Here is a 19905-nt window from a genome sequence, read left to right on the forward strand (position 1 = left end):
GCCCTTAAAATACTTATAAAATAAATTGTATATTTTTAAAAACATAATAGCATACATAAACTATATTGATTCAATACAATACCAAAAGAAACGAATTATTTTTAATCATAAGTATATAAAATCCTTATCATCTACCATAATTCCTTTTATCAAAAATTAGAAGAAATTATAATCAATAATTTATCCTCGCTCAACAAATTTATAAAACCGCGCTAATAGATAGTGTTAGCAGTGCGCACGCGCGCATGTGCACTCACATCGAATCCTATGAAAAATGGCTACCGTTCTACTGCTAGGCGAGGAGCAGGCAGAGTGTCACGTCAAGCTCACAGTGAATATCGTCGATTGGTGAGTTCGCTTGTCATTGTCGGCACTATATACAATAACAACGAAGCACTGGTGGACAATAAGCATCACGACGATGCTATAGCAGAACCAAACCTCGTTGCATCAACGTCGTTGTCGACGTCGACATCGTAGCTGCCGTAGTAGTAACAGCAGCTCTGGATTATTACCATGAATTGCCATCAGATACTCAGCGGAGCTTGCAACGCGGGCGATCGCTGTTATGCCGTCGGATCCGTCGAGGGGATATCCTTTACTGTGAGTATTTAGTAATTAGCATTTATTGTTATTCTTTTTGTCCAAGTCTTCTTACGGTTTTCAACAAATTGTTAATATATGGGGGTGTACGAGGGAAAAAAGGAGCTTTTAATTCGGTCGATATCGAACGCGAGGAAGGAGGCGGAGGCTCTTGGGAGAGTCAGCTGATTAAAAGGACGTTTTTTTCTTTTCGCTCTCTCTCTCTCTCTCTCTCTCTCTCTCTCTCTCTCTCTCTCTCTCTCTCTCTCTCTCTCTCTCTCTCTCTCTCTCTCGCTCTCTCTCTCTCTCTCGCTCTCTCGCTCTCTCTCTCGCTCTCTCTCTCTCTCTCTCGCTCTCTCTCGTTCTCTCGCTCTTTCTCTATCTATCTATCTCTCTCGCTCTCTCTCTCACTCTCTTTCTTGCAAACTGTCAGAGTTGAGAGCTCTTAGTATTTTCTTTGGAAACCACTGTGGAAGATTAATCGCCAAGGTGAACACGCCAATGAATGACTATCTCTTACACAAGAGACTTATTCAACTTGGACTACATTGTTGTATGAATAAAACAAATTGACTACATGTGGGTTATAATGTTTTTGCAGGCTTACGCAGCTGGATGTAATATAGTCATCCTTGCCAGCAATTTTGAGCGAGTACAAATTATTCCTGGAGCTGTACACAATTACATAAGGATCAGTTGCTTGGACTGTAGTACTGACACTGGCAAAATTGCTGCTGCTTACGAGAACCAAGTCTGCATTTTTGAGCCAACCCCACTTATACATAACACATGCTCTCATGTTTGTATTCCATATTGCCAATAATTTATTACACTTTAAGAAAACTTTTATTAAAATGGTAGTAATTTTATACTTAGCAATTAGAATATCGCTGGGTACAAACTGGTAGTTTACAGACAGAATCAAACATCACATCATTATCATGGAATTTAGAAGGTACTCGTCTCCTGACTGGAGGAGAGCTTTTACAGTTGTGGCATCAAAATATCCAGCCATTTCAGGAAGAACAGAGTGAGTTTAAATTTTTTACTAGAGTAGAGTAGATTATTAAACTTTACCATGATATCTTGATAGAATTTGATAGTTAGTTAGCATCTTTTTAGTATTTTATATTATGGTATTATGTATAGTTGCAAAGCCAAAAGTAGTGCAATCAGAGGAAACCGCACACACAACAGCTGAACAAAATGTAACAGTACCAGGAAACACTACACAAGATCGTGAGTTCATTCGTTATAAAGAATGAACATTATTTTTTTTTTCTTTTAAAATTTGTTGATGGATGCATGTTTGGTTTAATTTAAGTTATAGTCTTGCGTTATCATTTATGATATCATACATCCATAAAATGGTGTTTATTTAATCATAAATTCCAGGAGAATGTGGAGATACAAATACATGTGCGCTTTATTAAATCTAAGCATGTCCTGATTTAAAATTATATGTTTTTATTGAGCTTCTAAGGCTGTATATATGCTTCTATTTTATTAAGTTGGTTTAATATGATTTAATTAGCTCTACTAAGGGTTATAAGTGTTACATTCTGGTAACTCATACAAAGAATCGTATGCATTGCTGTTAATCATGGATTCAACTGTGAATGAGATTAGAGAGTAAGTATAATTCAATTTTATAGCTGGAGCAGTTACATTCTCTATTGGAGGAGAAGCCGAAAGTCCACAGCCTACAGATATAAACTTGGCTAATGAACCTGGAGCATGGAATTGTGTATGGAAATGTCGCACTGCCACACCTGTACATCTTATGAGCTTCAGTCCTGATGGCACACTGTTTGCAACCACTGGAATGAACGATAGATTAGTAAAAATTTGGTTTGAGAATAAGCAATGTGAGTTCTTTTACAAAGAAAACTTTATCTTTATATTTGGTGTTACCAATGAGACTCATTATATTCAACAGTGTTTCCATCTAAAAGTCTTGATCCTTCAAACTTTAGTCAGCAAATATCAAGTGACAGTTTTAGTTTTGTGTATGTTGCTCACCCTCGTGCTGTTACTCATATATCGTGGCGAAAAACTAGTAAATATATGCCCAAGTAAGGAAATTGTGTTTTTTTAGGAATCATAATAAGTAATGAATCATACTTCATTGGTTATTTCACATTTACAGAGGATCAGTATCTAATATGTTAGTAACATCGTGCCGAGACAATATCTGTCGTGTTTGGACAGAAACTATCCCACCAGAAATTGAGGGTTTAGCAAATATGAGTCAGTTTGAAGGAACAGATAGGCACGGTCATCATGGGAAACATCGTCATCATAGTATGCATAAACATCGTTTCATGCAACGTCTGAAACATATGAAGTAAATTTGACTATTTGTCGTACATAAGTATTTGGACAAGTTGAATCATCGTATATCAATAATTTTTTTCTTTACAGAACGTGTTTCCATATACGTCGACATGCGAAGCAACAGCAACATCAAGCAGGTCACACTGCGCCTACATTACCAACGTTACCATCGACTTATTCTGTACACGATTTTCATAACAATTATTATCAGAGTTCTGGGCATTACCCTGGAATGCATTTTCATTTAGCAGCCAGTATTAATGCAGAAACTGGTAAGCTTTTCTATGGTTTTAAAATCACAATTTAATTCAAGTGTTGAATTTAATTTTTTTTATGTTACAGATATTCCATTAGTTCCTAGTCTGATCACAGACGATCCAGAAAGAGAACCTAATTTTATTTTGCATTGGTTAAACAATAAGGAAATGCAATTTACAATGCAAGCTGAACATATCTTGCAGGTAAATTATTCATAATTAGTCGCTTTTATTTGCATTTTTTTGTCATCTTAAATTTATTACCTACTTTATTTATAGGAGCTCACTAGAAAAGTAGTCGAGAAAGAGGAAGGTATTGGTCATCATCTAGAAGGTGATCACATTGATCACGATTCAGAAGATGAACACACGCCAAGTAGGTCTCTTTAAGTCATGTTTGCAAAATTTCTTTTTAGCCATCAGCGTTTATTGTAGAAAGCGTTTTCAAACTTTAGTTGTTATCATTTTCAATCAGCACATAAATATGTACGTCATTTTCAAATGCTAAAGATTATATGGTTCACTTGATTTATATTTGCTTTATAAATCGCATCTTTACACTGTTTTTATCATATACGGTTTCATAACACTCTAATCGTCAAAAAAGCCATTACAAAAATAGGCAAAAGCAACGTAAATTAAATACATGTGCGAAGATGCTTTCATCGCATGGTGCATGTTGCATGTTGCATGTTGGGTTGAAACATGACTTATCAGACAGCATCTTATCGTGTTATGGTATGGTGCGGCCTGTAGAGAAAGGAGCTCGACATATATCTACGCAAAAGACCAACATCGGCGGTCGCACAACCAGTCAGGAAGACCACAGTAGCGACGAGCATCACACGGCTCACACCGCATCTTCACATCATAGTCTCCCTCACAGTGCTCAGTCGCATCAAACACTTAGGTAAATTTGTGTCATCTAAGCGATTTGAATTTATTTTTCTTTCTATTTCTTTCGTTTCTAATCGATTATCAAGTATAATAGTTCTTTTATAACATAATTCTCATTTTTTTTAATGTGACTAAAAATAGTACACGTCAAATATTCGATTATTCATAGATGGATATATTTATATAAATGTTCTACTTAAAGCACAAAAATGCTTATTGAACGGATTCTAATACAGCAGCATCATTTTAATTTTTGAAAAACGTTTTATCAATCGGAGAAATGATGTTCAATGGGTTTTTATATAAATGAAAAACCTACAGCGTATTATATCAGTCGCGTAAATAAAAGGTTTTTTAACTGTTCAGATTAGTTGATTATAGTTGTTTCGTTAAGAAAAGTTCCCGGGTAAAGTGTTTATTTAAAAAATTGATAGAATTTAGTAATTTTGAACTTAGAAAAAGCATTAAAAGATTTTTTCTTCGAAATCTTAATCATTTACTTCAAATAGTTTTACCACGTGCAAAAATTATTACAATGATCAAACTTTTACAGCAATACGACGTCAATAAACTCTATAGCAACGGATGCAGCGACGACGAGCCAAGCACCAGATTCCTTAGATACAAAAATCGAAACACTTCTACGTGACTGGCATCATAATCCCGATTTACTATTTTCAATTCATCCGATTGATGGTAGTTTTCTAATATGGCACATCGAATGGTTAGACGAGTATCATCCTGGTTCGTTCCGTCAAGCACAGATATCATTTTCTACTCGCATTCCCAATGCCTTCCCTTTGGGTGACGCTTCAACAATGAGCCACAACGTTTCAATGTACAGTCACAATACCGGTGGTCCATTGCTCAACATACGTGAAGTCGCCAAGTCTTCCACAGTCAGCAAACCCATAGAAACAACCGAAGCTACCACACCGTTACCGAGTCTGATCGAGCAAGATGAAGATCAGTCAACATTAACTTCGAGGGCTGGTGCTGAGTTGATGAAAAACGTCCAGAATGGAGCTGACCAATTGCAACATACGACGACTACTACTGGCTTGACTACGCAAAATGGACAAGTACAAACTGAGGCACAAAAGCAAGCTCATGAGAACAATGTTAACGATATGCTTACTCATCCAAGTCCCATGGTCTCGATGGTATCAAAGCATAATAACGGCACTCTCAATCTTTGGCAGCTGACTTTTGCCGATAAAACAAAATTCTCTCAGGTAAATTTAGTTCATGTCTATCTAACATTCAGTCTGATGTTCAGTCATTGATAGTTTAAAAATAAAACTAAATTTTATTTTTTCAATACAGGTCCTAAGTATAGGTCACGCAATTCGTGCCTCTGGTCACCGCTTCCGCGTTAATGATATAACCTGCCACCCTGTGCTTCCTCTACTGCTGACCACGTCGCATCATAACATTCTGGACTTCCCTGCGGAGAGATCAAGCGACGAGCATGACGAGAACAAACCCGAACCTATACACATATCACCGTTGGGTTTCTGTAGCGAATTGATCCTTTGGCGTGTTGACGCTGTTGGTCCACTCTCAAAGAGCGGCGGAGTATCGGAACTGGCTCGAATAAATTCTCCGGAGATTTCGGCTTTCAGCAATGTTGCTTGGATACCGACCCTCTTACCTAGTACGACACTGGGTAATCTATCAAACTCACCGAGTGCGTGTTTCGTAGCTAGCGACGGCGAGTGCCTACGAGTTTACCAAGCTGTTATCGATGCAAGAACTTTGTTGGCCGAAGTGTCTATAAGCGAGAGAAGGAGTAAAATGATGGATTCGATGGCTAGTTTATCCACGGATGTATCGTCGGACGACGGTGTAAGGCATTCCATTCACGATAGAATCAAACTCGTATCTCAACAATCCACAGCTAGACCTGGTTGCATAATTCAATTGGATGCTATTTCCGACGCTACCCACGACTGGCAGAACACGCAATTTTTGCATGTGTTCCAGGAGCAACTGATTACCGGCGAGAGAAACGATGAGAAGCTCCCGGGCATCGATACTTCGTACAACGATTTAGGTAAGTATTTCTATGATTCTAGATCATTTTTGTTACTCAACGTAAAAATTGAATTGTATTCTCATTTTTAAAGGATTAATGGAATCTACACTAGACGCAATGGTCGATTTGCAACAATCGTCAATCTTTGAAGAGCCTTTCTACATTGTGGTACTCGAGCGAACAGCAAAAGGCACAACAGTACATATGTGGCGTCTGGTTATTGCTTCTCAACCAGAATCAATGGGTTTGACAGGCTCGATGATGTATGTGCCAGACTCGCAACTAGTTCAGGATGAAGATGAGGAAGGTACACCAGCACGTTATGGTGAAGGTGGGCGCAGATCGCGTCGACCTAGTCAAACGGGAAATCGCAGTCGTAAAAACAGTCAAGCTGAATACCAAGAATTTATGCACAGACGACACCATAACAGCCATGTGCTCATTACAACGACGAAAGTCTGCACTCAAGAGTTACCGATTCCTGATGGCGTTGAATTAGTTCACGCTGCTCCAGCTGCTGGTCATCTAAGCAGCTCGTCTATTTATCCTGCATGCTTTGCGCCTTACATCATTGTTACAGCTTGCAGTGATAGTACTGTGAGGTTTTGGAAATGTAAGGTATGTTGAAATAATTTCATATTATTTCGAAAGTAACGCTTAATCTGTTCAACAAAATGCTTAATTCAATGACTTTTTATTTTCAAACAGATCAACAAAATCAGCGACGAGCCTGGTGCTCTTCTCAATTACGAATGGTGCGAGTGGGATATGATTCGAAAGGACAAAGAATCAACAATCGATATAACAGGTCAACCATTGAACATTAGTGCAGCTTATAGCGGGCGTATTGCGTGTGCCTATAAATACGGCAAGTCTTTTACCCGCCCGACCAAAGCTGATCCAGATTCGCGCTACGTCAACCTTTGTGTTGCGATCTACGAGTGTGAAAGTACAGGTGGTAGCGAATGGATTCTTGAGGATACCATTCACTTAAAAAATATCCACTTACCAAGGATACAAGTCGATCAGCATTTGGACTTGAGTTATCTATACGACAGCAGATTCCTACAAAAGAAACAACGACTTACTCAAGTTCTCCAGACACTGAGCCATGAGGACGTGCGATCACCAAGAAATGGAGAGAACGGAGGCGACAGTACAAAGGCTGGACTTCTCGCGGTACCATCTTTCAGTACACTTCAATCACTAAGAAAATCAATCATTGAGAATGGAAACACATGCCCATTAACTCAAAAACATTTAGTTCAGCTCGATTGGGTGTCCAAGGAAGACGGTTCGCACATTCTCACTGTAGCGGTCGGTTCGAAAATCATGCTTTTTACTCCAGTCTGCTCGGATCTTGCACAAGCTAACATGAAAGCAATGAAAGAATCGCAGAGCAGCAACAGGCCGATTCTCCGGAAAACTTCGTCATTGGCACAGCCACAATTCGTCGACGAGATTCGTTGGATGAAGCTTAGGAAGATCGAACTTACAACTGCCGACGGTTTGCCACCTCTACCTATGCAAATCTCCTGGGTGAGAGATGGAATTCTCGTAGTTGGTATGGATTCGGAAATGCACGTATATTCGCAATGGAAGCCTAGCCCCAATACCGATTGCTTTCATTCGGGTTTGCAACACCAAGAATCAGACGAGTTTCAAGTAAGTCGAAACTTAAGGGATGAGGATTTGCGTACTTTAGCCAATGAAACGTCGCAAAGAAGAATAGCTAACGTCTCGTCGATGCCTCATTTATCGCGCGTAAGCAGTATCAACCTTACGATGTTGGACGCAAAAAAGAAACGAGGAATACAGAACGAAAATGTCAGTATGGATTACATGCCTGATTACGGGCTGTTTGAAGCATCAAGGATCGCTTGTCCGGTCCTTCCTCAATATCATCCTAAACAATTGATGGAACTCCTTAACTCTGGAAAGATTCGCTGGGTGAAGGCTATCTTAGCACATCTGGTTCGCTGTATAAGCAGCTCTTGCCCCGTCAGAGCTGATGACGAGAATATAGTTAAATCGAAAGCCGGTTGGTCGAGGTCGCGGACTATGTCGGTAAGCTATATGGGAACTACATCACCGTTAGAACCAAGAGGGTCAACCACACAGATACCCGAAGAGCTGACACTGGATTACGCGGAGATAACATCGATCTCGCCTTTACCATTGTGGACGTTGTTGATTGCTGATAAGGAAACAAATACCAGTCAACAGAACGAAGATAAGCAAGACTATAACAAATTGTTCGATGGTAATGTCGACGAAGGCGACTCGCTTGATGATATGCTTGACGAGGATTACGAAAGAGTAGGCCAGAAGGATCGTCGGCCATCGGTGCCTGAACGCCAAGGAATCTCATATTTTGGTCCCAGACACGGCAGAATTCTCTCACGACTTTTGACACACACTCATTTACCGGGTTTATCGAGTCTCGATCAAATGCACTTGCTTGCCTTGGCCGACACGGTCTCCACTTGTAACGTAGACTTTGCTGAACGTTTTGCGATAGACGCACAGAAGAGTGCTATCGCCAAAGAAAATCTGACAGGTATACCCGAGGGTGAAGCTGTTTCCATGGATTCGTTAGACGATTGCGGTTTGAGATTCTTGCTGGCGATGAAACATTATAACTATCTCATCAAGTGTCTGCCGCTGGCCCAACGAGCTCAGTTTCAGAAACAAGGCGTGTCTACAAATAACGTCGTTTGGGCTTTTCATTCTGAGTCTGAAGAGGAACTGCTGAGTCTCATACCATCGTATGCTAAAGGTCAGCCAAAATGGTCAGTGTTGAAGGAGTTAGCTGTTGGCTGGTGGATTACCAATATGGCTGTGCTGAAAAGATGTATCGAGAAGATTGCCAAAGCAGCATTTCAACAAAATCAAGATCCACTCGACGCAGCGATTTACTATCTCGCTATGAGGAAGAAGAATCTCGTGTGGGGTCTATTCAGGAACAAAAGAGACGACCGAATGACCGCGTTTTTCGCTAATAATTTCAGCGAGGATCGGTGGAGAAAAGCTGCCCTTAAGAATGCATTTGCACTGCTGGGTAAACAACGATTCGAGCATGCTGCTGCGTTCTTCTTGCTCGCTGGTGCACTCAGGGATGCTATAGAAGTCTGCTTGAACAAACTTAATGACATTCAATTGGCGATGACTATCGCGAGGTTGTATGAGGACGACATGACCTCGCTGAATCTTAAGAGGTTAATGTACGAGGAGATTTTAGGATGCGATAAGGATGGAAATAATCAGGATACCTACAGAGCACATCCCGATCCGTTTTTGCGTAGTATGGCTCTTTGGATTCTCAAGGATCATTCTGGCTCGCTAAATACTCTATTGTTGACTAACGTTGGCTCCATGCATCCACAGTACAACGACGAGTCTGACAAGCCTGAAGGTTCTACAGCCAATCCCAATGTTTTCAATTTTTACGTTTATCTACGCACTCATCCACTACTTATTAGACAATACATCGCATCCACGGCTCAGGACAAAAAGAAGGGTCACTCGGTCGTTATTTCTGGATTCAGTTACGGTACCGAGACCAAAACTCAGCAAGATAAGCAATTGACGTTAGAAGATACTATAACTCCATTAGAACGACAACTCTATTTCACAACCGCGCATGCACATTTCAAAGCTGGTTGCCCAGCACTCGCTCTCGAAGTATTATCTAAACTGCCTAGCAAGGTAATGGAAACGAATTCTGAGGATTCACCGAGTCTTTTGAACAGCCCTAGCAAAGGAAAGAGTCAGAACTTTGAGATCAATACTGGTACAATCACGTGGGATACTCCGAAACCTGAAGCGATAGATACTGGTATAAGCACGTGGGATACTCCGAAACCTGAAACGATAGATACAGCCTCCGCGTTAGATTGGTCTCAACCTGTCAAGAAGGAGTCGGATGAATTAGTATTGAACTGGGATGACGATCCAGTAGATAATGATGATGAGAGTCCACCTATGAGCATGAAATTGGACCAAAAGAAAGAGAGTGTTGATGTAAATAAGGATGATGCTATTGACGAAGCAACGAAAGCGTCCGGTCAGTTAGATATTATGGCGCAACAGCTAAAGTTTGTGGCCTGCTTGAAGATTTTAATGGAGGAACTGTCGACTCTGGCTACTGGTTTTGAAGTCGACGGTGGGCAGTTGCGCTATCAACTGTACGTTTGGCTGGAGAGAGAAGTTGACGCTTTGAGACAATTGTGCAATTACAGCGTTAGTGCTGATGGAGACGTAGCTCACACTACCGAATGTAAGAAACAATTTAAAATATTTAATTTTACAAGTATATTTTAGTTTTACAGTCATTACTAATATTTGACATATTGCTCTGTTTAGACGAAAGTAGTATGATCGACGAACCGCCAACACACCGACCAGGAGAGCAACCAACTCTTCACGAGATTTTAGTTGCTGAAAAATTCGACTTTGAAGCTAAGGTTCAAAGAGCGGCTAAACGAAAAAAGTGGTTGAAAGGTATATTAACGTTTTCAATTTGTTGGTAATGTTAAAAATTTGATAAAGTTGAACAAATAATTTGTAATTTACAGCAAACGAAACTTTACTACGAACATTATTATCGTACTGTTCATTGCACGGAGCATCTGGAGGTGGTTTAGCATCAGTTAGAATGGAACTGATACTATTGTTACAAGAATTACAGCAAGAAAAGACGCAGCAACAGCTGCTTAGTCCACTTCCCTTCCCTACAACGTTACCATTATTGAGTGCAAGTGTCGCGTGTAATAAAACCGTTGTCGCTGATCCAGTTCGTCATTTGCAATCATTGGAACACGATATGCTTCAAACTATGGTTGAATTACGCAATCCGCCAATGCCTCATAAAAACACCCACTATTGTGAAGTATTCATTCTTCGCGATTTAGCTGTCGCGCTGAGCGCTTGTATCTATCAATCACTTTGTGATTCAGATACATTTGTGAATAAGCATCATCAATCAGAAAGGTATGACTTTTTTAACCCTAAGCGTGTTCTATAACAAAGCTGTACTAATTGTGATTATTTCAAAATTGTAGCTTCCCAACTGTAGCTGAATACGAAGCTTTTTCGGGTGGCCATTTAGTTGCCTCGAGTAGATGTCATCGTCGATATTCGACGGATGATACTGTCTGCATTACAACTTCGCCTAGCAAGTGGCCAGGTGTCACAAGTTTACGAGCTCTATTGGCTCGCGAAAAAGACGAAGATGCTCCAAAACTCAATATACTTTTGTGCGAAGCTTTCGTCGCCACTTTTATGAGTTTATTTGTATATGCACTTTCAAGTTGTGATAGCCACATCTTATACAGACTTGTTGGCCATCACTTTGACAATAATACGTGGTCGTGCCTCTTTGGAGGAGGTGTAAAAAAACTGTTAAGAGTTGCTAGTACTAGTGGTCAGGTGCGTGGCATATTTAATAAACATTCATTACTATAAGTACTTACTCGATGTACGAGATCTAATATTCATTTATATATTTTAATTAGACCGGTTCCATGAGCCTTGAACGACAAGATAGTTTAACTAGTGAACTCCCAAGTTCTACTGCTGGAGGAGTTTGGAATACAATGACTTCTTTAACTAGACAACGCGTTAAGTTGAATATGAAATTGTTAGGACAGTTTACAGGACAGCAACCAAATATGAAAGAAGATAAGCCTACTTATAGAGAACAGTTTGTATCTCCACAAATGAGTATGATTTCTTATTTTCTTATGAAGGTAACTGTGATAACGTATAATAAATATTCTTTCAAAAGATTGAAATTAAAAATAAACTTTTTGTTTTACAGCCTCGAATCGAGGGAGAGTTGTCGGAAGAAATAGATTATGATTCTTCAGACTCAGCAGTCTCCGATTTAGATGTCTCCGAAGAAGAAGACGATATATTTGATACAAACGCAAAGCCAAAGAGTAAACCAAAGGATAATATTGAGCACATGGATCCTAATTCTTACAGTTGGTGTATAATGCGATTAGCAATAGTGAAGATTCTGCAGCAGCAGTTGCAAGATTTCTTAAATGTAGCTGGGATCGAAATGCAAGGTATTATCCAATTCTTTTTCCGTATCAATGAACCAATTTTACAGAATGTTAATATTTGAACAAACTTTCAGAATTGCCAGTCAGTAGCCCGTTGATACACGGTACACTAGGTGTAGTTGTGCAATGGCAAGAGAGCCTCCGCGAGGAGTTGGACACCAAAGGTCCACCACCTGCTAATTATATCCCAGGATGCGCCCCGGATCCTGTTCCAACTCCTGGAAAACCTGCAATACACAAGTACCGTTCATTACTGGAAAAAGGCAATACACCATTCAAGTGAGTCTCATAATAGAAGACGTGCATGAAACCCTTACTAATATTATTTTTTATTCAGCACTCGATTGGCCACCGCAGCACCAGTTAATCGTCTGTGGTGTTATTTAGTTAGACAAGAGTCTATTCAAGAAATTTTTATACGTGCAGTATTCGGCAAGCGTCGTTCACTCTCATCTATCTTAGAACCAAGTCACGGAGGAGCCGATAATACTACGCGAGGCTCTGCTACTGGTGAGGATAAAGGTAGCGACAGTGGTACCACTAGCCTACCTGAGCCAGTTAGGATTATTCACAAAGAACAAGATAGTATTAGTGCCTTCTGCCTAAATCAGGTAAATATTTGAAATCACTTTATAAGAGTGACAAAATACCGAAGTTAATCGATTCACAGGTGAATTCGGGTTTGATGGCTTTGGCAACACCTCGGGAAGTGCAAGAGATGGATATATCGTTATTGCTTGAACTACCATCATGGTTGGAAGATGAGTGCGAATTTGATATTATCAATCTGAACAAGCAAGCTGATCCTGAGCCTGCCCAGCCTACCAGTTTTCTAGTCATACAAGTGAGTTATTTATTTTCTTCGATAAAAAGATGTCAGCATTTAAACATATCAATTTACATTTTTAGACGGCTGCAGATAGGCCGCTGCTTGCTCAGAGTCCCCAACAGAACAGTCCACAACCGCAATCCGGCATTGCTAGTCAAAGTGGACGGGGTGCTAGCGTGGTAAGTCACATTACTTTATTACCGATTTATTTCGCATATCAATCGTATATGATAGTCGTAAATATAAATCGTAAGATATATAGCCTTTAATTAATGTGTAAAGCCATTCAATTTATCTCACCTAGACGATATATTTTTGCAGTGTATATTTGATCGTTTCTTTAATCACTACTTTATTCCTCATTTTTATTCTTACTTTTTTTTTATTCATCATTTTTTTCTCTCTTTTGTCATAAGATTTCTCATGTCTCAGCTCATATATGTTTTTCTTTGTCTGGTAAATCGATTGAATCTACTGTTTTTTGTTAAACGAAGTTCTGTAAATATAGCTTCAAGATTTCCATTGATTATCTATCTATACACATATCATTTCATAATATACATACTGTTTTACTTTTTATTAATCATACTGTAAATTTTCATTTGTTCGACATTGGTTTTTTACTTATGAGGGAATTTTTAACCGTTACTCACACTTGATTTTATCGGAATATTGGTTTTTTATTTATTAATTACCTTGTGGTATTTTTATGATATAAATAATATGCACTGATGAAATGATAATTTTGTGGCTACACGGCAAAAGGGTATACCAGTATTTTTTCTTAATTTAGGATCTATAACTTTAATTTTGAACAAATCAGACATACGGACAAAAAATATAAATGATTGAATACTTAAATTTTTAGAGATATTTTTACCAAAGAAAAGTTAACTTTTGTAGAGACTAAAAAATGCGACTTAATTAGCAATTGTTTGTTCTAACTTTAACAAATTTATGATTTTTTGCAAGTTTCTTTTATATATTTTTAATTTGCATTTTCGTATTCTTTTGTTACATATTTTTAATATACTTACATTGATAAATAAACGAATCTTGTTTTATTACATTGTACTATCCGTTTGTTTTCTCGCAACTTTTTATTTTTGTGATATTTAGTTATAACCTTTTATCAGATATTTATTCAAGTAAACTTATAGTATTAATTGAAGTACACTATTTTTTTAAATTTTTTTACCAAAAGAGTGAAATTTCCATTCATATCCATTGGTTTTACCACGTAGCCACATAATTTATTTGTTAATAAATCGTTATTTCAGCACAACTATACACAATTAACACATACATAAATAACTTTGACGATTGACTTTATATTCTTTTATCGAGCAATTAACAATTAGCACAGAGAAAGTGATTCCGCTTACCGAAGACACCGCTAGAAAAAGAGCAAGGTGTCGAAAAACAAAGACCGTTTGGATGTTGCATGATGAACGAGTGGCGAAAATTGTGTGCATTTTTGTTGCCTCGATTGTCAGAGGCATGGCTGCATCGAAAATACTTGCAAGCACATCAGTCTTTCTTTGATTATTTGCAAATCCATACATTTTTTCTTCGCCAACTTCCTTTTGTATTACCTGTTTAAAAAATTAAAGAAGAATTGCAAGTATTTGGTCGACGAGCCATGAATGGTGTGGCTAAACAGTGTATCGAGTACACATGAGTATTAAAAGAAAAAAAATACGAAACAAGTAAAAAAAAAAGATTCGCTCGGACATTGGTGACGGAGACAAAACTGTTGCTTGTTTTTAATGCTTGGCGTCGTTTAACTCGGTCTATCTGCGATCTCTCACCTCTAATGGCGGCTCACTTGCTCTCGAACTCAAACGAATCGAACAGATGAAGGGGATGCCCGCTTTTCCTGGCTCCCACGACCTGCGCTTCTGTCAGTTTGTCGCTGATAGGAGTAAACACTTGTTAAAGCCGGTGAGACTAACATCTAACATCTAACATTCTCTCTCTCTCTCTCTCTCTCTCTCTCTCTCTCTCTCTCTCTCTCTCTCTTCCTCTCTCTCTCTCTCTCCTCTCTACCTTAAAAACTTTGACAATATATACTTTAATCCTTAAAAAATAGCTTTCAGTTTTTTCCTTGTTCCTAGTGCAAAACTTAACACGTTTCATCTTGTTTTTGCTGTTGTTTCTCCTTGTATATCCTTGATTTGTTTCTTTTTTTTTCTTATGTTGTTTATACCAAATCTTGGTTTTTGCTTTTTATGATTTCTGTTCATTTTATTTATCGTTGTTACACACCTCCTCCTTGACAAAAAAAATACACTTTGGATACTCTTCGACAATGGCTTCGTTTCTCATTTTCTCTGCTTTTTGTCTGGATATATCGAAGCCCACAGTCGCAAGGATATTCTTGGTGTTTTTACATTAATGTTCAAGTGTATCGTTAGATGAGTTTCGGCATGTTCGCAACTGCATAGTTGAATCTTAGAGTACCTGACATTTTACGTTTTAAACACGTACATAGGCATTGTGCATTAAGTCCGACGTTCTTCACGAAAATTGAATGTTCGTTTCAATCTTGCATATCTACATACTTGTTATACTTGCGGCAAATGTATGTATAGCGAAACGGTAAAAGGTAAGCAGCTGTGAATTTTCTTGAAGGGCGTCGATCAAACTGTTGTTGTTATTATTTTATTTCAATGTTCTGACTGTACATTAAAGAATTGCTGCTTGCCAGCAAAAGCTACTTACATGTATTTACGTTTATTGAGCTGTATAAGTTGTTACATGTCACATTGCGATTATAATCTTGCTTATTTCGCTTTCTACTATATAAGCCAGATCTTTGGAAACTTTTGCTGCCATGCACGCAAACGCATAGACAATAATCTTACTACAGGAAACTGCAACAATGGACATCCCGTCACACTGAATGTCGTGCGTTGTGCGCGTTTTTATAAGTTCCTGAAATGCACAGAGGACGACTTTTACATACATGGCGAACAAAGATTTAGCGGGGGAAGAATGCTTTCTCAAACAACACATAGTTTCATTCCTCTAAACAACATGCAAAATGATATATTCACCATGATATTTAGATATCTACAAAGAGAGATACAAAAAACAGAATGAAAAAGAAGCGAAGTAGCGAATCGTTGATAACTATAATAATTTGCTATATACCGCTCAGCTTGTAATATCGATCATGCTGCCTTTTGACGCATGCTGATTATTAATGCTGATATATCTCCTGACTGTAGTTGATCGAACGTTCGTTATTTTTTTTTTTATATTTAGAAAAAGAATTCGTGCGTGAAAGTCAGTTTTGTGCGTTATTTCCTTTTCTCTACTTACAAAAGTTCAAATTGATAGATGTTGGTTCATTTATACACAAGAGAGAATTTCACTGAGCTGTACTTACATTATCATGTTTGTCTGACTGGCAGATCCTCAAGCATAAGATTGATGGCATTAGACGAGTATCTTCACACCCGCTACTGCCACTGTGTAAGTTTCAGTATCGTTATTATAGATCTTGAAAGTAGTACGATCTTTGCTCGAAATTTCAAAATCATTAGTGAGATAATTGGTAAATAATTGACGTTTATTGCGGTTTTTCTCGAAAAGAAATTTTGAGCCTGTGATCATGCCTCGAGCACGAAATGAGCTATTTAATGACTTTCACAAAATTGATTTAGACTTAACCGGATCTCAAGATGGCTCTGTGTCGTTATGGGAATGGGGTCATCAGACTGCAGTGGCAACGCCAAGACCACCGGGTACATTTGCCAAAGTTACTCGTGTGCGCTTCTCTCAACACGGCAACAAGTTCGGCGTGGCCGATTCCGATGGACATCTCAGTCTATTCCAGGTGGCTTGCAGAGACGGCACCGCTCGTCCGTTCTTCGTAAGTCATATTTTATTTTTTCCGATCGATGCATTTCCGTCGATTAACTCCGAGTTTCACGATTTGTTTGTACGTACACCTTCAGAACTACCAATGCCACAGCAAAGTCACGTCGGACTTTGTGTTCCTGGGAGCTTGCAGCCTGGTAGCAACCGCCGGTCATGGCTCCGAAGGGCGCAACGTTGCACTTTGGGACACATTGTTACCTCAAAATAAATCTCTCGTTCAAGGTATCACATTGCATCGTCATCTCTCTGTCGCTCGCTTACGAACAAAAGCTCATTCTGTCTCGAAAGGTTTCACGTGTCACGATCAGGGCGCGAGTGCACTAATACTGGCACCACAGCATCAGCTGTTGATCAGCGGTGGCAAGAAGGGTTACATCAACATATTCGACGTGCGTCAGCGTCAGCAGCGCAATCGCTTCCAGGCACATGACTCCGCAATAAAATGCCTTGCTCTGGATCCACAGGAGGAATTCTTTGTCAGTGGCGCCGGTGACGGCGATATAAAAGTGAGTATTATATCAGCAAAATTCATTTTCATTTTTTTTTTCATTGGCAACGATCGATTTCAGGTATGGGGTTTAACCGTCCACACATTATTGTATTCTTTCCCTGGGGAACATCCTAGATCAAGTTTCTTCAAGAATATTGGCCAGGTATGGCGCATCTTCGATCATTATTTGCTGTGAAATATACTTTATGTGAGAGATGTTTGTTTAATTTGTTGATTGTTTACTTTAGGGTGTCACACAACTACATGTCGATTCGGCAGGGCGCCTATTTTCGTGCGGTGCAGATGGTTCAATGAAGGTTCGTCAACTGCCTGAGCGGGATTGTGTTGTACACACGTATTACTGAGGTACAATAATACAATATGCAATTTCCCTGCGATTTTTTATCTTTGATTTGCTTCCAACATTGCTTATTTTCAGGTAATTGATCTAATTAAAATATCGACATGTACTAAGTAGTACAGACTGCCTATAATTTGGGGGCAAATAATGACTAAACATAAAGACCCCACTATTTCAAGATGAACTAAGAAGAGAGAACAAATACAATTAAAAAATTTATCCCGCAAGCAGACATTATCGCGAAAAATTGTTGTCACCTATAAATACGTATTTTCTTTAATAATCTATTTCGATAATGATCACTTTTCTCCTAAAATCTTAATGTCCTTTTAAAAATACTTGATCGATTTTATCGCAATCTTGATTCGAATTATTCTTGTAAGAGTCGCTCGATGTTGAATGTCGGTCGATTTTTGTTAATGTTTGAGTATTGAAGGCATTATGTATACGATCTAATGTTATATTATTGAATTCATTTGGCAAGTGTACTTGACGAATTCCAATGCTAGAAACAGTTAATATTTTGTCGAGAATGTTGACTCTAAAAAAACTTATTATCCATTGTAAATGTATACTTTGACTTTTTGAAATTTCTGTCGTGTATATTATGGAAACGTGTATAAAAAAATATATAATACAATACAATAATAGTGCCATAGAAGAAAAGTTTTGAGAGAACAAAAAACAAACAAAAGTATTTATAAAGAAAGTACACCGAAGGCTTGTTGAACGAAACAATATATATTATAAATGCCCGTTCGAATTGAATATACACCGCAAAATAAGATCAATACACAATGTTCGCAGATTATACAGGTTATGCAAATTAAACAGTCAAGAGATAATTTCCGTAGTCTATGATGCTGTATTTAATTGGCACATATTGTTTTCAGTTTAGATGGACTCTGTTGCTATGAACGTGATTTTAAACAGCTTCACAGCGTAATTTATTTATTTAAAGCTATATAACTGATATTCAGATCTAAGTTTTTAACCTCTACAATAAAGATTGTTTTGGCTGTTGAATAGAAAAACGAGAATGCAGTATTTATTATTGTACTCGGCATATAACACAATTGTTACTTGTGGCAATGTATTTATATAGTTCATGTACAAAGCAAAAAATTATGTTAATTTGAGTTTTAGTAAGCAAGGAAAGAAGAAAGAAAAAGAAAATGTTTATGAGATAATAAGAAATTTGTTTGTTTATTGCAAAATGCACACGCGTGGATCGTCAAGTGTGTGTATATATATTATATATATAAATGTGTGTAAGCTGAGGTTTGAGTAAACAAAAAAGTGCTCTGTTGCCTTAATTATGACAAATCGCTTGTTGTTACAATTTAGTCTAGAAATCGATTCTCAACAGGTGGACACACATGGAATATATAACTTGTAATATATGTAGTTACAAATGCCTTGTTTCGTATATCACGTGTGATTTAATGAGAAAACTGTTACTATACAATATTGTTGAAAATATATACGAGAAAAAATAATATGTGTGCTGCCTAGTTTGTATATAATTTTGGCATTCAATTCTTTTCAATAGTTTGTTACAAACTTTAATTATTGTTGTACATCACATGGGAAAAAATGTGACAATGACTGCAAAAGAGGTATGAATTATGCCGACAAAACGTCTTGCATCTTACTCATCAGTATATCGTAAAGATAAGTTTTAAGCTATTAAACTATTTAAATTTTGATGCTTTTGAAAATATTGATTCTGAACAAATCAGTTTTTAACCTTGTGAACAGAGTCAAGAATAATTTTATAAAATTTCACTTGTAAACGTTGAAGGTGAAGTAAATCAGTATTTTAACATCTCATCTAATTTTACAATTGTTAAACGACAAAGACGACCCCTACTATTCGTTAACTTCAATCATTTTAATAGTTAATAATGACTGAATATGTATCATTTTGTTGTTTATGGAAATTACCATACGTTATATAAAAGCGAATAAATGAAATAATAATATGGCGCTAAGTGAAAATTAAAATAAATCCGAATTATTAATTTGAATGCATACGAAGTCAATGGTCAATCATGTTCTGATTTAACCGAATATTGTTTATGAATCGTACAAAATATTAATACAACAAACGATTGGTAAATATGAAAATTTCAATCATTTAAACAAATAATAA

The 19905-nt window shown here is 37.9% G+C and overlaps 1 protein-coding gene across 4 annotated transcripts; it reads left to right on the forward strand.

The window, feature by feature from the left end:
- Positions 1 to 301: 301 nt before the first annotated feature.
- Positions 302 to 19887, forward strand: LOC131670636 (dmX-like protein 2). 4 transcript variants are annotated; one of them, XM_058946374.1, is made up of 32 exons: positions 302 to 603; positions 1184 to 1381; positions 1459 to 1612; positions 1732 to 1821; positions 2238 to 2450; positions 2522 to 2657; positions 2732 to 2929; positions 3007 to 3191; positions 3262 to 3380; positions 3456 to 3552; positions 3933 to 4086; positions 4627 to 5308; positions 5400 to 6129; positions 6203 to 6729; positions 6820 to 10390; positions 10477 to 10614; positions 10689 to 11103; positions 11175 to 11541; positions 11628 to 11861; positions 11933 to 12185; positions 12257 to 12461; positions 12520 to 12793; positions 12853 to 13026; positions 13092 to 13190; positions 14869 to 14955; positions 16431 to 16491; positions 16683 to 16891; positions 16977 to 17121; positions 17188 to 17405; positions 17469 to 17552; positions 17638 to 17755; positions 17829 to 19887. In XM_058946374.1, the coding sequence occupies exons 1-31, from the start codon at positions 517 to 519 to the stop codon at positions 17752 to 17754; spliced, it is 10221 nt and encodes a 3406-aa protein (XP_058802357.1). In that variant the 5' UTR covers positions 302 to 516; the 3' UTR covers position 17755; positions 17829 to 19887. The 4 variants fall into 4 exon arrangements, with proteins under 4 accessions (XP_058802357.1, XP_058802358.1, XP_058802359.1 ...); XM_058946375.1 differs by lacking the exon at positions 14869 to 14955; XM_058946376.1 differs by lacking the exon at positions 1732 to 1821.
- The last annotated feature ends 18 nt before the right edge of the window (positions 19888 to 19905 follow it).

The sequence above is a fragment of the Phymastichus coffea genome, unplaced genomic scaffold (assembly GCF_024137745.1).
Source record: "Phymastichus coffea isolate CEN01 unplaced genomic scaffold, Cenicafe_Pcof_1.1 PCOF00112, whole genome shotgun sequence".
Lineage (NCBI taxonomy): Eukaryota > Metazoa > Arthropoda > Insecta > Hymenoptera > Eulophidae > Phymastichus > Phymastichus coffea.

Excerpts from the sequence above, each read along its gene's own strand:
- LOC131670636 (XM_058946374.1), top strand. The coding sequence starts at position 517 with ATGAATTGCCATCAGATACTCAGCGGAGCTTGCAACGCGGGCGATCGC. Across the intron at positions 604-1,183 it reads TCGAGGGGATATCCTTTACT|GCTTACGCAGCTGGATGTAA; the intron begins GTGAGTATTTAG and ends ATGTTTTTGCAG. Across the intron at positions 16,892-16,976 it reads GCACCGCTCGTCCGTTCTTC|AACTACCAATGCCACAGCAA; the intron begins GTAAGTCATATT and ends GTACACCTTCAG.